This window comes from Octopus sinensis, linkage group LG5 (assembly GCF_006345805.1).
Source record: "Octopus sinensis linkage group LG5, ASM634580v1, whole genome shotgun sequence".
Taxonomy (NCBI): Eukaryota; Metazoa; Mollusca; class Cephalopoda; order Octopoda; family Octopodidae; genus Octopus; species Octopus sinensis.
Window position 1 is genome coordinate 134889419 of NC_043001.1, and position 17271 is coordinate 134906689.

Consider the following 17271-nt stretch of genomic DNA (forward strand, 5'->3'; position numbering starts at 1 on the left):
TATCACTATAATGTTTTGAAAAAAACCATACAGATTAGATGAGAGTTACTAAGGGCAAGGGGGTCTATATAGGATTTCCAATTGCAATTAATGACATACTGGTTTGTACAGAGAGGTTACCCCCAAATCTAGGTATTCTCAAGTGGAGGGAGTAATTGAAAAGGAGGTGGGCAAATTGCCTATAATTAAAGTTATAAACTTTTAAAACTTGTCCAATACTGTGGAAAAGAAAAGAAGAATTTCATGAATGTAAATTCCATTTTGTTTTCTCACTATTTTTTTTTTGTAGCAGGGTAGTATTTGTCAGTGCTCCAATCACCTATAGGGCAATATCTTTATTAATGAAAACAAAAGTAAATGATTCATTCATTCATTGTTCGACCGTGGTCGAGACAATGGAATTTACCATGCTACGCCAGACTTCACGGTCCATCATGGCATTACGGAGGTCCTGTTGCTGGATGCCTGTATCCCTGGAGATTACATCAGGGTAGGAGAGTGTGCGCCCTCTGGTATTGCGAGTAGATGGCTTCCAGAGGAGAAGAGTAGAAATTACTTCTTTTTCAGCTCTACAACAATGTCCAGCAAACTGGACTCTCCTACCTTTCACAAGTAAATGATACTTGCATAAGAAAGGAACTTACAATGGTTTGAAAAAACAGACCACATTATGGAAGTGGTAGAAAGTGTTTTAAAGTTGGATTATATATGATTAGTTTGGACAATCAGACACCATGCTATCTCACAGAATAACTATCAAAGATCATGTGACTATCAGGTTACATTTGGCTTTTACTGAATGTAACAGCAGGTTTGCATTTTATGGCAATATTAGGGATTGATGAAAGTGGTTCATGCTATATATGATCAATATAAGGTGTGCTGTGGGCACGTAATAAACACCATCCGATCTTGGCCGTGCCAGCCTCACCTGGCCTCTGTGCCGGTGGCACGTAACAAACACCATCCGAGCGTGGCCGTTCGCCAGCCTCGTCTGACACCTGTGTCGGTGGCATGTAACAAACACCATCCGAGCGTGGCCGTTCGCCAGCCTCGTCTGACACCTGTGTCGGTGGCACGTAACAAACACCATCCGAGCGTGGCCGTTCGCCAGCCTCGTCTGGCACCTGTGTTGGTGGCACGTAACAAACACCATCCGAGCGTGGCCATTCGCCAGCCTCGTCTGGCACCTGTGTCGGTGGCACATAAAAAACACCATCCGAGCGTGGCCGTTCACCAGCCTCGTCTGGCACCTGTGTCGGTGGCACATAAAAAACACCATCCGAGCGTGGCCGTTCGCCAGCCTCGTCTGGCACCTGTGTCGGTGGCACATAAAAAACACCATGACTTGTTACCTCATGCTCTTGCTACCTGCACTCATTTATCTATTACACATCTTCCACCTCCTCCTATCAATCACACAATGCTGTTAGAATGACTAAGGAAAGCAGTGGTTCTTTTTTCCCATTTGCCACACATTGCACTCCCTCACTCTTACTTTTGTTGCTTGTCTTATGTTAGCCATACTTTATATTAATGCCCATATTTTTATTGATCATCTATTGTTTGCCATACATTGCATCTCTTCTGTAGACCAGTCAGAATCCGACTACATCTATTTTGATCCTCTTCCTTCATGTTGCTCACTGGTGTAGGACTTACCTATATTCCAATTACCATGCCACTATCTTCAACACCCAATCCCTCATACCCATTTCATTGCCTATGCCCAAATGGTTATATTGGGCTACTTGTGTCCAGTTCACTGTGTTCAACCCCCTTCCTATACAGTTTGTCGTTATCCTATGTTAAACCCTTATTACTTTTATCCAATACAACTTGAACCTCTGGGTCTTTAGTCTTGTCAAGGACAGAACATCTCTGTAGTGCTGGTTGGCACATAAAAAGCACCCAGTATCATCTGTAAAGTTGTTGGTGTTAGGAAGAGCATTCAGCCGTAGCAACTGAGCCAAAATGAAATATAAGATGAGATGCCCTCAACTTGTCATCTTGTCATCTCAGTCATACTGCCTTGAATATCTCAAAATACATATCTTCAATCACACATCCCTCTCACTCCTATCAGTGATGCTTTTATCACTCTGTAAAGGTGGAGAAGCAAGCAGAGACATGGAGTTATGAGGTCCCTATAGTTGTGTAAAGACACGGTCACTTCTTTAATGTTGGTGTATCTAGTACACCCTGTAAAGTGCGAGGTTGTGAGAAGTCTTTAGTCTTGTCAAGGGCATAACATCTCTGTAGTGCTGGTTGGCACATAAAAAGCACCCAGTATCATCTGTAAAGTTGTTGGTGTTAGGAAGTGCATTCAGCCGTAGCAACTGAGCCAAAATGAAATATAAGATGAGATGCCTTCAACTTGTCAAGGTGAACAGACACGTGCAACCAATGCCAACATGGATAGAGGAAATAAAACAACGACGATGATGACGATGACAACAATGATGTTGACGATGATATGATGGTAGTGATGTTTAACACCAACCTGTAATTGCTCTGTATATATATATTTTTTACAACACATTATTCACTAGGCTGGAATGATAAAGGAATTCATTTCTGGTGAATATTCTCTATCTATTTATATGTTTATATTTACTAATGCAGCCATTTCTGGGAGTGTCAGTCTCTTTGTACCTACTTCTTTCTTCCTATCTATATATATCTCACTTTACATTTTATATACCTCTCTATTTCTGTGTACTTTTATGAGTATGTGGTGTATAAGTGTATATGTGCACACACACACATGCTTATCTAATCTATGTAACTCTGTTTATAAGCCTATCAAGCTGTCTCTCTTACTATAAATATCTTCATGTCTGTTTCTTTCTCTGTATATCGATCATCCTGTTTTTCTACCAATCTGCAGATATGAATATATCTACATATCATAGACCCCAGTCGAACTGTCCAACCCATGCTAGCATGGAAAACGGACGCCAAATGATGATGATGATGATGATGATGATGTTCACATGCACACATACAAACATACATGGATTTCCACATGAGCATACAAATCATCATCATCATCCTCCTCATCTTCATCGTTTAACGTCCGCTTTCCATGCTAGCATGGGTTGGACGATTTTGACAGGGCTGGCGAACCAGATGGCTGCACCAGGCTTCAATCTTGATCTGACAGAGTTTCTACAGCTGGATGCCCTTCTTAACGCCAAATCTACATATATAAGTGTATATATCCATGTATATTCATGCACTTGCACATTCATATACACACATGTGCATATACACATATACATTAACATATTTCTTATTTGTTTCACTCATTAGACTGTGGCCATGCAAGGGCACTGCCTTGAAGGATTTTAGTCTAATGACTAATAAGATACAAGTACTTATTTTTTAAGGTCTGGCACTTATTTTATAGGTTTCTTTTGCTGAACTGCTAAGTAATGGAGATGTAAACACATCAACACCAGTTGTCAAGTGGTATTGGGGGACAAACAGACACAAAGATACACACACAGATATACATATATATATATATATATATATAATGGGCTTCTTTCAACTTCCTTTTACAAAATCCACTCACAAAGCGCTAGTCGGCCTGAGGCTATTGTAGAAGATGCTTGTCGAAAGTGCCACACAGTGGGACTGAACCTGGAATCACGTGGTTGGGAAGCAAACTTCTTACCACACGGCCACACTCTACCTATGTTTATATTAAGAGTCTGTAACTTAAATCTACATTCTTCAAAAAGTTTCACAGATGTAAAATCACATGTTCATTCGGATGCTGCCAAGTGGAGAGATAAGATGGTCACAAGTCCTAAAGATGGCTGTTTGTTATTAGATGATGTGTGCAGTTTGTTCTTATTATACACCTGTCTGCGTGCACACACACACATGTAAATGATATAATTTACTGAATAAACCCCAGTAGTTATTTTACTGTCCTTGAAGGGATAAGAGTTAAAGATAGTGGCAGAGGAATTGATCTCAATACTAAATATTGTAAAATCATTTGTTAATCTATCATATCTACTACTTAACCACCTTTATAAAAGAATGCTAATACTAAACCTATACTGTTTCAAAGTGCATGCAACAATATATTAAGGCATTCAATCAGTGATTCAGTGTTGTTTTTGTCTATTTTAACAGTTTAAACATTCACATGCTTTACTAATATATATGACTAACAAGTGTCAAATAACCTACCATCAAGAATAAACATTGAAAAATGTGGTCCTAGAAAAGATGGTTACAGTTGGGATGCATTTAATTACAGATCTACACGATCAAGCCTGATCTCTGGGGCTAAATAACAACTACCTAGAGATGTTTTGCGAGGTGTGTTTTAAAGCCAACTATCTGTAAGCAAGTTTAATAATGTGTCTATTGACAGCATGCAATAGTTTTTGCACAATTTCAACTAGTATGTAATGGTTTTTGCAGGATTTGAATTTATGCACAATGGTCAGTAAACAAGTAATTTAACCACCTGACCATCACATTAGTTTTGTCTTTATTCTGTTACTAAATAAATAGGCTTAGTCTAATAACACTTTAACTTCTTCTATTCTAATGCTGTGACTATACCTTTGTTGAAATAGGGTTGATTAAGAGAGTTGCTTTTGAAAAATGACAACAAATTAAGTTAAACTGATATAAAATAAAAATGTTTAACTTTGATATTCAAATCTTTAAGTGTAAAGAAAATTGAGTGCTCAATATTGTAAGTAAAGGGATATAAATTATTGGAAGCATAGAAAAGTAAACATTGATGAGGAAACAGAGTTTGTTTCTTTTAAAAGCAAGATGTGTTTCAAGAGGCATATGGCAAATATTTTTCATGTTTCTTAAATGTATAAATATGCTGATAAAAATGAATTTTAAAGCAATTCTCGGTCAGGCTTCTGAGTGGACTGTTATTGCTGGCTTGGACTTAAAACAGAATAGATTAGTATTCAAAAGACAGTTACTGTTTATGGTGCAATTGCTTGTAGCATTGTAGTTGCAAGCTAGAGAATGGACTGTTGTATCAATAGAAAGATTACTGAAATTAAAATAGTAAATGGAGCTAGCAAAATTTTTACAAGAGTAAATTACTTTAATTATAATTCTGTTAAGAATTTTATAGCTTCATGGTATCTTTGATTCATTGAGAAAGGAAAAGGTTTTAAGTTAAAGGAGTTCTTGGCAATGTGGGAACAAATGTTTTGACTGTATATTGGATTATATCATAAGTATTTCTTGTCTTTTTTACACTTGGAAACATTAGAGTGAACCATATATTGTATTTTATCCCTAAAACTACTTTTACAAGGTACCTCATAACAATGAAAAAGATTAATGAATGTGGCCTCATCTAAAGATAATGAAGATGTTTATTAACCAGTGATGGGGACTAAATTTATATGAATAATAGAGGAAAGTTTGAATCCTTATATATATATATTTTCTTTTGGTTTCAGTATAGGTAAAATTTATGCCTTGAAATTTAAAGTAATGTCCAAAAAATAACTATGATAAGATTCTTAAATTTATTTCTCTAAACAACTCCATGAAATAATCATCATCATCATTTAATGTCTATTGTCCATGCTGAAATGGGTTGGATAGTTTGACCAGGGCTGGTAAGGTGATGGGGTGCATCAGGCACCAGTCTGATTAGGCATGGTTTCTATGATTGGATACCCTTTTTAACACCAACCACTCCAAGAGTGTAATGGGTGCTTTTATGTGCCACCAGCATGGCTGCTAGTTGTGTGACATCAGTATCTGCCATGACCATGATTTCACTTGGCTTGATGGGTCTTCTACTCCAGCACAACATATTGCCAAAGGTTTTGGTCATTTATCATTGCCTCTGTGGGGCCCAACACTCGAAAAGTACTTTTTACTGTTGTAGTAGAGCTGCTGTAGTTGGAAAGTCACGTGACACTGACATCGGTCATGACTATGATTTCACTTGACTTGATGGGTCTTCTCAAGTACAGCATGTTGCCAAATGTCTCAGTCACTAGTTATTGCCTCCATGAGACATAATGTTCAAAGATCATGCTTCACCACCTTGTCCCATGTCTTCCTGGGCCTACCTCTTCCACAGTTAGAGATCAGCACTTCTTTACACAGCTGTCCTTGTCTATATGTATGACATGACCATACCAGCACAGTTGTCTCTCTTGCATACCACATCTGATGCCTATTATGCCCAACTTTTCTCCCAAGATGCTTACACTCTGTTGTTCGTGCACATTGACATTGCACATCCAGTGAAGCATGCTAGATTCAGTTTTTACAAGCCTATGCATATCCTTGGTGGTCACAGCCTATGTTTCACTGCTATGTAGCATAGCTGTTCACACACAAGCATCATTCAGTCTGCTTTTCACTCTGAAGGAGAAGCCCTTTGTTGCCAACAGAGGTAGGAGCTTTCTGAACTTTGCCTAGCCTATTCTTTTTCTTACAGCTATGCTCTTGGAGCATCCACCTCTGCTAATAACTTGGTCACCTAGATAACAGAAGCTGTCAACTACCTCTAGCTTACCTCACTGGCATTTGCTAGACTATTTTCTGTACATTTTTAGTGTTTATTGTACCTGTGCACCTTCCACACACAAAAACTGTTTTCCCAGTTAACCTTCCACTGATATTGCTACACTTCTTATGTGTCCATAGCTTGCACCAGGTACTGCTAGGTTAACTCTAAGGTCCTTCAATTCTAGACCTTGTTTCCACACTTGAAATTTCTTCTCTAGTTCTGATAGTGATTCAGCTATAAGAACAAGATCATCAGCATAGAGGAGCTCTCAGGGGCAGCTCATCTCAAATTTCTCTGTTATTGCCTGGAGGACTATGATGAACAAGTGGGGGCTAAGGACTGATCCTTGGTGAACCCCTACTTGTATCCAGAATTCATTGCTTTATTCCTTGCCAACCCTGGCCTTACTGACTGCATCCTTGTACAGCTCTCATCAATCATTCTTCTATACCTAATTTCCACATTGACCACCAGATAAAGGAATCAGGGAACCCTGTCAAAAGCATTTTCCATGTCAACAAAATCCAAGTACAGAGGTTTATCTTTGGCATGGTACTTCTCCTGCAGCCAGAAATATAGCATCAGTGGTGCTTCTTGCAAGACTGCAAGATCATCATCTTTGCATAGTAGAAAATCTTTTATAAAATGTTCCAGAATATAAATTCCAATCATTTCACATAATTCAGTTCCATTGTGTTACCCCATAGGAACACCAAACTATTTGCTACCTATTTCTTTTAAACCCAGGATTATTTATTGAAAAGCAGGAGGCACTTCTTTGCATGCATAATAATCATAATACCAGATTCAATAACTGATGTGATGTTAATGACAAAATTTAAGGTTTTGTAGAGGAGATTAGTTAAGAATGACAGAATCGATATCAAATTGCTTGTTTTTGCAATGTTGTCTATCCTTATTATTATTAACTTATTTGATTATGGATTTACTGCTGTTCTTTAATGGGAGAAATAGCATTTCTTCTGTTACAAGTATAATATAATATAGAATGTACTTACAACTGTACCTAATTTAGTTTTGTCAGGGTTGATTAACCTATGTTTTGCATTGCTGGTCAAATTAGGTATGTCATCTTTAAATGGTGTGTCTGGAACTAAATATTGTACTCTGTCATCTACTCTGTCTTTGGTGTCAAGGTTTATAGAGTTATGGCTAATGCTATAATCTTTGTAAATGATAGTAATGCTATTGAATAATAGTTTGTACTGTGTATTTTTGTTTGCACCATAAAGAATTTAAAAAGATTTAGTTGTGATATTAAATTCTTCATTTATTTTTGAAAACTGTTGTGGATTTTTCTCAAACTTAACCTTTTTTACCAAGTTAAAAAAGTATGCTTCAAGTGATTCCAGTTATTAACTTGTTGAAGGTCGTTTCCTTGTTCTAAACTTGAACTAGTTAATTGGGTGAGTTCCAGGGTATCTTTGTCAAAAAATATGCATAATATCTCATTCATATAAAATATCCCGAGTTTTCAATAACACATTTTAGGTAGTAGTTTTTGGATCAATAAAATGACATGAACATGTAAGTGTAAACAAGATGAAAAGAGAGTACTCAATTCTGAAAGTAGGTACTAAAATTTACTAGGGGTTAAAAATTCACTAACACTACTTTGAGTTCCTTGATGCTTATCTTTGAATAATTATGAAAAATAGATTATAGTATTTCATATAGAATTAGCACACACACACACACACCACTGTATTGACCAGAGTATCAGGTGTTGTTATACATTGCTGGTAACGAATCATTTTTGCATTGTTGCAACTTTTGGATGAGCAGGTCTATATATATATATTGTATTAACCTCCTGAAATGATGGTTTCATCCAAGGAAATACTGGTTCAATAGCTAGTAATTTTGGGGAATGAATTTCCTTAAAATAATAGATACACATAAAAACATATAGTTTATATTCATTTAAAAGAAGAAAATGGAGATTAGGAAGTTTATATATATAGGTTTGTTCTCCTATCCATATATATATATATAAAATTTTTTTTCAGAATGAGAAAAAAAAAAAGCCAAGGCTATAAAGATTTTAGAACATTTATAAATAGAAGGTCTTACAGCTGTTTCCAGGATATTTATTATATCCCTTCATTGGAGACGGTGTAAGAAAATGGTCAAGCCATCTCTGACGAAGGGATATAATAAATATTCTGGAAATAACTGTAAGACCTTCTATTTATAAATGTTCTAAAATCTTCACAGCCTTGTTCTTTTTAATCTCATTTTGAAAAAAATTATATATATATATATATATATATATATGCATTTGTATATTTGTCAGTAGAGTGGGTGTATTAATCAAAGTGTACAATATTATATATATATATCCATTACAGTCAATCTTAGATTAGTTTTGCACTAGGGGTTCAATGGAGTGTTAGGTAATTCTGATTATGTAACACTATTTCATTCCATAACTGCCATCTCCAAAGAGCACAGGGGTACATAATCAGACTGTTACTTAACACTCTGTTGAACTCCCAGTGCAAAACCAATCAGTAAGATTGGCCATAATGTACACTTCAATTAATATATACTCTTTACTATTTTACTCTTTTACTTGTTTCAGTCATTTGACTGCGGCCATGCTGGAGCACCGCCTTTAGTGAAGCAAATCGACCCCGGGACTTATTCTTTGTAAGCCCAGTACTTATTCTATTGGTCTCTTTTGCCGAACTGCTAAGTGACGGGGACGTAAACACACCAGCATCGGTTGTCAAGCAATGCTAGGGGAACAAACACAGACACACAAACACACACACACATATACGACAGGCTTCTTTCAGTTTCCGTCTACCAAATCCACTCACAAGGCATTGGTCGGCCCGAGGCTATAGCAGAAGACACTTGCCCAAGGTGCCACGCAATGGGACTGAACCCGGAACCATGTAGTTGGTTAGCAAGCTACTTACCACACAGCCACTCCTGCGCCTATGTGTGTGTGTGTGTAAATATAAAAACACATACACGTGTATATTCGGATTTATTAATTTGTGGTAAATCCATGTTGACATTGACCTTTGTCCTAATGTTTGTTTCACTTTAAATGCATTTCCAAGATTTATTTATTAGAGTTTATTTTTCTGCTCTACAAGAAATTTCAGTTTTTGTCTTGAGTTTTTTTTTCTCTTGGTGCTCCAGTTGCTATTCATTGATTTTCATTATCAAGAAATATAAACAAACTTTCAAATGTGACTGTCATTAATTTTGTACAAGATTTTCATTGTTTAATTGGACTAACAACAGTGATTGTTCATTTAAGCAATATTTTCATTAGAGAATTATAGAAAAGTTGATTAACAGTTCTGAAAGAATTACATTAGTATGCTATATAGAATTTAAAAAGCAAATATTTGAACTGTTATGTGAAAAGAACAAGACAAATTAAAAAAAAACAAAACAATTGTTATATCATAGAAGTTTAGATTTGTTAGAATTACCTGTAGATAACAAAACATCCAGAAAATAGCTGTTTGCATCTTATATATATATATGTATGTATGTATGTATGTATGTATGTATGTATGTATGTATGTATGTATGTATGTATGTATGTAAAGCTGGACTCAAGAGTCATCTTTGTAGTCATAAAGCGAGACAGATGAGTGACAACCTGGCCACTGGTGGTGGTGTAACACACCATACTAATCATATCTGTCGGGCATGTGGAAGAGAGTGTAATTCGGCAGGAGGACTTAAACGACATGCAAAGGTACATGAAGCCCAGTTACAACTACAGCCGGCTATTACCGGTAAAGGTCTTAGTTGCCAATTCTGTACAAGACATTGTAGATCTTTGGCTGGGCTAAAAAGTCACATTCGATCACAGCACCAGTAACAGTTAAGCTTCGTGCAATGGCCATACTTGATAACAGGGGGGCAGCCATAATGTATGTATGTATGTATGTATGTATGTATGTATGTATGTATAGATATATATATGTGTGTCTCTGTGTGTGTGTACATGTGCATGCATGTGTGTATCTAGGTGTGTGTGTGTATATATATAAGATGCATACACATTAATAAAGAAACAAAACATAATCTATAATATGAGTAGCTAATTAGTAGTCATGGATGCTTCCAGCAACCCCTGATTATAAAAGGAGTAAGATAAAAACAAAGAAATAGTAAAAAAAAAGGACAAACCACTCATTTATTTTGATATTTTCAATTAAGCTGTTTCCTATTTTGAACCAGGTCTTAAATATAAAATACCTTCTTGGTCTATATAAATATTTGAAAGTATTTCAAGGGCATTTGAAATATTTACAATTTTATCAAAGTATAGAATGAAGGTTTTTATACTTACAAGATGAAGAAATTACTTGTGAAAATACAAGCAAAATGAGACATATTACAAAGGTGCTTTTTCTTGATACCATGGCTGAGCCACTTCTGACCACTATAAGGCCTCTTTCTTCCTACAAACAAACAAACAAATATATTAGTTTTTTGGAATTTGAGTTAAAAAAAAAAAGAGAGATATGTCAAATGGAAAAATTAAATTCTGAAATAAAAGGAACGAAATATAACTTCAATTGATTTAAAGTTGAAGTTATACAGTCACGGCAGCGCAGTATAATTTTTTAAAGGCAGTGCTCCAGCATGGCCACAGTCAAATGACTGAAACCAGTAAAAGAGTAAAAAAAAAGAGAGATAGTCAACTGATTATGATTCTTTACAGCTACTTGCGAGAGCAGTGTGCAAATGTTTGTGCATGTGTGTGTGATATATATATATATATATATATATACTAGCAGTATCGCCCGGCGTTGCTTGGGTTTGTAAGGGAAATAACTATAAAGCATTTTTAGAGAGTTATAGCCAAAAAAATAGCAAAAAAATGCATTAAAAATGGGAAAAAAATGATGGTAAATTTTTTTTTAAATCGTTGACTCATCGTAGACATTTTTAGAGAGTTACTTCCCTTATATAATAGCGAAAAAATGCATTAAAATGGAAAAAAATGATGGTAAATTATTTTTAAAATTGTAGACGCGCGCTAATACCCAGAAGGGCTCGATATGAATCACGACTATAAGATACCCGGTTTTGGTTAAACTGCACCGCAAAATGTGGGAGTAGTTAGGAATCTAAATCGTAGGAGACATACACACCTTACTTTTATATATAAAGATATATAAGAGAGAGAGAGAGAGAGAGAGAGAGAGAGAGAGAGAGAGAGAGAGAGAGAGAGAGAGAGAGAGAGAGAAGTGGACCTCGTGAGTCAGAGTGGCTGTTCTAGTGCATCACCCTTGCCATCCACTAGGGCAACACCTTTTCAATTTTGTATACCAGGACCACGAGATGTGAATTACAATTAACAACCATAACAACAAAACTAAATATGCACTGATGATAACATCTGTACCATCAGTTGTTAAAAACTGACTTCATAGAAAGAGAGGAAAGAAACAAAAAACAAGCTGACCGACAGAAGAAAACAAGATGACGAGGATAATCAAGTAAACTTCTCATTATAATTACAAGGGAAATGTCTTACCATGTCAATTAATTATAGCAATAATATTATTATTCTCTCTCACCAGTATCATTGTCATCAGGTTTTGGTATGTTTTTGCTCAGTACTGATATTAACTGTTGTTGTAGTTTAGCCCCAGTGCATCTAGGACTACATTTATTCTATGTGCTCTTCTTTTTTTTCTCTAAAATATAGGGAATGAGTTAAAAGAGATTTAACCCTTTAGTATTTAAACCAGCCATATCCGGCCAAAATATTTAATCTGTTTTATGTTCAAACTGACCAGATCCAGGCCCTCACACCTGCCCTACAATGTTATTCTACATTAAGTAATTACACCATCAAGATCTTGAAGATATGAGATAATGCATGATTAATTCAAATCAATGGGAATCAATAAGCATTATGTTTGATAGAATAATCTGAACACTAAAGGGTTAATTGCTAATTCTAATAGGTTGAGGGGCTGCATAGAGGCTTCCTGGTTAGCTCTGACATAGTAGAATGAACCGCCAAACTAGTCAGTCTTTTTAGTATTTTATGTACCAACTATATCTTTTTTTTCATTTAACAAGCTAAAGGAGTTTCAACAAAGCCACTCACATTAGTCAAAAATAGTAACCAAATCTCCCTTAAATTAAAATCCCACCATCTTAAACAATGTAAGACACATAAGAAATGTAATATTCTAGACCCTTCTTTAAAAATAGCATTGTCATGTCGGGAATATACATGATTATAGGTGTACCTAATCAGGACTAATTTGGAGCTAAACAAAAAAATTTTTTTTTAATTACCTCTGATGATTTTAGTATTTTTATTTAAACAAAGTATTCCATTTATTTTTACATCATTAAAAATGGTGAATATTTAGAAACAATAACTGGCCTCGTGCCGGTGGCACGTAAAAAGCACCATCTGTTCGTGGCCGTTTGCCAGCTCCGTCTGGCACCTGTGCGGGTGACACGTAAAAAGCACCCACTACACTCACGGAGTGGTTGGCGTTAGGAAGGGCATCCAGCCGTAGAAACACTGCCAGATCTGACTAGGCCTGATGAAGCCTTCCGGCTTCACAGACCCCAGTTGAACCGTCCAACCCATGCTAGCATGGAAAACGGATGCTAAACGATGATGATGATGATGATGATGATGATGATGATGATGATGAATAATTTAAAAATTGGTTAGGATTAGTGAGAGGAAGAACATCTAGTCATAGAATCCTGTCTTAAATATATCTCTGTTCGAATCATAACTAACATGGAAAAACAGACACGAAAGAAAAGAATGAATAATTGTTTCTAAAATTGTTTACAACATGGTGACAACGTGACAAATTTGTGGGGAGCAATTAGTTAATTTGATACCAGTAGTTGATTAGTACTTTATTTTATCAATCCCTGAAAGATGTAAAATAATGTTAACCTGGTGTGATCTGAACTCAGAATGTAAAGAAACAGAATATATTTTGTTCCATGCTGTTACTATTTTGCCAATCCACCGTCCAAAACAGTAATAATTATTTCAAATATTGGCATAATGCTGGAAATCTGTGGGTGGGGTGGAAGGAGCAGTTAATTATGTTGACCGCCCCCAATGTACTTTATTTTATTGACTTTGGAAGGATCATCATCATCATCATCATCGTTTAATGTCCGTTCTCCATGCTAGCATGGGTTGGACGGTTCAACCGGGGATCTGGGAAGCCAGAAGGCTGCACCAGGCTCCGGTCTTATCTGGCAGTGTTTCTACAGCTGGATGCCCTTCCTAACGCCAACCACTCCGTGAGTGTAGTGGGTGCTTTTTATGTGCCACCTGCACAGGTGCCAGGCGAGGCTAGCAATGGCCATGGTCGGATTGGTGCATTTTACGTTCCACTGGCACGGAAGCCAGTCGAGGCGGCGCTGGCATCGGCCACGAGTCGGATAATGCTTTTTACATACCACCAGTCCAGGGGTCCTGGCTGGTTCAATTCAATGACCTCAGTAGGATTTTAATGTGTTATAATAAAAATAGTAATAATAAAAAAAAAAAACAGAAAGACACTTTTTTTTAATTAAAGATTCTGCTATTTTACCATCTTAAATCTTATAATAATTGTTATTTTTAATTTAAGCCAGTAACTTTGAAGGTGAGGTATTTAGTCAATTTCATTGACCCAGAGTTTGCTTGGTAGCTTATTTTATCAATCCAGGAGGGATAGAATGACAGGCAAAGTTAACTTCAGTAAGATTTATTAAACCAGCTATATCTGGCCCAAATATTCTACTTGTTTTATGTTCAAACTGGTCTGAGCTGTCCTCTTACACCTAACCTACAATGTCAATCTGAAAATAAAACAATCACACCGCCAAAATCTCAAGGCCACAAAATAATGTATTGTTAATTCAAAATAGTGTGAATAAATAAGTATTACATTTGACAGAGTAATCTGAATACTAAAGGATTAAGTACTGAGGTTGATGTAACCAACTTGTCCCCCTCCCTTCAACATTATTGGTCTTACTCTTTACTCTTTTACTTGTGATGGGGACGTAAACACACCAGCATCGGTTGTCAAGCAATGCTAGGGGGACAAACACAGACACACAAACACACACACACATATATATATATACATACATACGACAGGCTTCTTTCAGTTTCCGTCTACCAAATCCACTCACAAGGCATTGGTCGGCCCGGGGCTATAGCAGAAAACACTTGCCCAAGGTGCCATGCAGTGGGACTGAACCCAGAACCATGTGGTTGGTTAGCAAGCTACTTACCACACAGCCACTCCTGCGCCTTGTGCCACTATTATTACTATTGTGGAGATCCATGAGAATTGTTCTCTAGGATAATAAAAATAATTATCCTTTCTACTAAAGGCACAAGGCCTGAAATTTTGGGGACGGGATCTAGTTGATTACATCGACCCCAACGTTTCACTGGTACTTAATTTATTGACACTGAAAGGATGAAAGGCAAAGTCGGCTTTGGAGGGATTTGAACTCAGAATGTAGCAGCAGATGAAATACTGCTAAGCATATCGCCAAGTGTGCTAACAATTCTGCTAGCTTGCCTAGGGTAATAATAACGACAACAACCATCTTTATGACTATAGACATAAGGCCTGAAATTCAGAGTGGGGGAAAATCGATTACATTGACCGCAATTCTTGACTGACACTTATTTTATCAATTCCCAAAAGATGAAGGAGACAGTGAACCTTGGTAGAATTTGAACTTGGAATGTAAAGACATGAAATTCCACTAAGCATTTTGTCCAGCATGCCAACAATACTCTAGTTCACTGCCATAATAATAATAATAATAATAATAATAATAATAATAATAAAAAGAATAGTAATTACTATTAAAGTGGCAAGCTATCAGAATCATTAGCATACCAGATAACATGCTTAGTGGCTTTCTTCTGGGTCTTTATGGTTTAAGTTCAAATTCCATCAGAGTCAACTTTGCTTTTCATCCTTTCAAGGTCAATAAAAATAAGTACCAGTCAAGCATTGAGGATGATGTAATCAACTTACCCCAGCCTAAATTTGCTGGTCTTGTGCCAGAATTTGAAACCATTATTGTAATTATTTCATTTATCCTGACCTTTTAGCAACACCCAAATTCATAGCATGTCGTAGCAAGTAACTACCATCAGCCATGAAAATTTTAAAAATTATTTCTTAAGTTAGAAAATAACTTACACACAAAAAAAACCATTACAAATATTATAAACTATAACATATAGTATACATTTATCAAATTTGGATAAGATCATATATCATGGGGAGGCATAAATACTGATATTTCAAGGAAAGTCCTTTGTCACAGAGAAAATAGCAAACTAAATTAGATTTTGTGAAACAAGAAGAATAAAACTAAATACTATGAACCATATTGTTGTCTAGCAATGTACAACTGAATTGACCATATTCAAGAACAACTCAAAAACAGTTCAGAAATATTGAGATCATACAATTTATTTTTCTTTATATATGTGTTGGCTAATGAGAGGAAATATATGAACTGGCTTTAAAGAGGTAACTGAAATATTATTGGGTTTTATACATAAATTGTACAAGACCTTCAAATATTAAGATTCTTTTTATTGCTTAATTGTTGCAATATTTATAGAAAACCCAAAGAACTAAATGGCATTAATTAGCAAACTGTTTATTTATTACTATTTAACCCTTTCGTTACTGTATTTATTTTGAGATGCTCTGTGTTTCTTTCAATTATTTTTAATATAACAAAGAATTTAGTAGGATAACTTAGTTATCATTCAGCTAGTTTTAGGAACATAAATTGTGACCAAGGTTTAGTGGAAGATTTTAATTCAAAACTTATGAAAACAAGACATTTGTACTACAGAGCCACAACCGGTTTCAGCCGGGTTGATAATGAAAGGGTTAATCTTTTCATTTTTTATCTAGACATGGATCACTCTCTCTCACAGAGTACAACAGAATTATTGAAGGATTATTTAGAAGTAATGTTTCATTGTGTTATATTTTTTTTAGACTAAACTACCATGTTGCACCTAATTTAGTGTTGAATCTTGGTACTAAATTTTTTTGCCTTCATAATTTTAGCTTTGCCCCATGTATAAGTTATACCTCAGTATTTTCAGTTAAAATCAAATATAAAATAGTTTGACTTATACACATGTAAACATGCTAAATAATTAGCATTAGGATAAACGTGGGAGCCGATATATACAAGCAGTTAATAAATAGGCAAAAGTAATACTGCAAATGTTTATTATCAATATTTAAGCATATTTGCAGATAGGAGATGGTTCATATAGAAGACTGATAGTATAAACTGCATTAATGCAGGAGTACAGAGATTATGTTTTCCTAATATGATAGGAATATAGGAAATAAGAAAGCAACATTTCATTGTAGGTAACATATTGCCATGAACCTTTGTTTTTTGTGTTTAGTCTCACTTAAAAATCAACTGAGACTGATAAAAAAATTCAATATATTAAAAATAATCAAATAAAGAATAAAAGAACTTTCTGGGCCAATTATTTACAAAAAACAAAACAAAAAAAAACCCCAATTAATACTTGAATATACACTGGATATTATTAATTTAGAAAAAATTATGATTGAGTTATTTATTCTAAAAGGTTGTTGTAAAAATGAGAAAATATTGTTTTAGAAATAAAACGAAAATGAAGAATCTCATCTCATAGTTTGATTCTCATC

The 17271-nt window shown here is 35.6% G+C and overlaps 1 protein-coding gene across 7 annotated transcripts in view; it reads right to left on the minus strand.

Annotated features, from left to right (window-relative positions):
- The window catches only part of LOC115211602 (neuroglian), a 149789-nt gene that overhangs the window by 51830 nt on the left and 80688 nt on the right, over window positions 1–17271 (minus strand). For all 7 annotated transcript variants that reach the window (XM_029780183.2, XM_029780182.2, XM_029780181.2 and 4 more), the window contains exon 3: window positions 10884–10995. In XM_029780183.2, the coding sequence (XP_029636043.1) occupies window positions 10884–10956 (73 nt within the window). In that variant the 5' untranslated portion in view covers window positions 10957–10995. The remainder of the gene's footprint in view (window positions 1–10883; window positions 10996–17271) is intronic.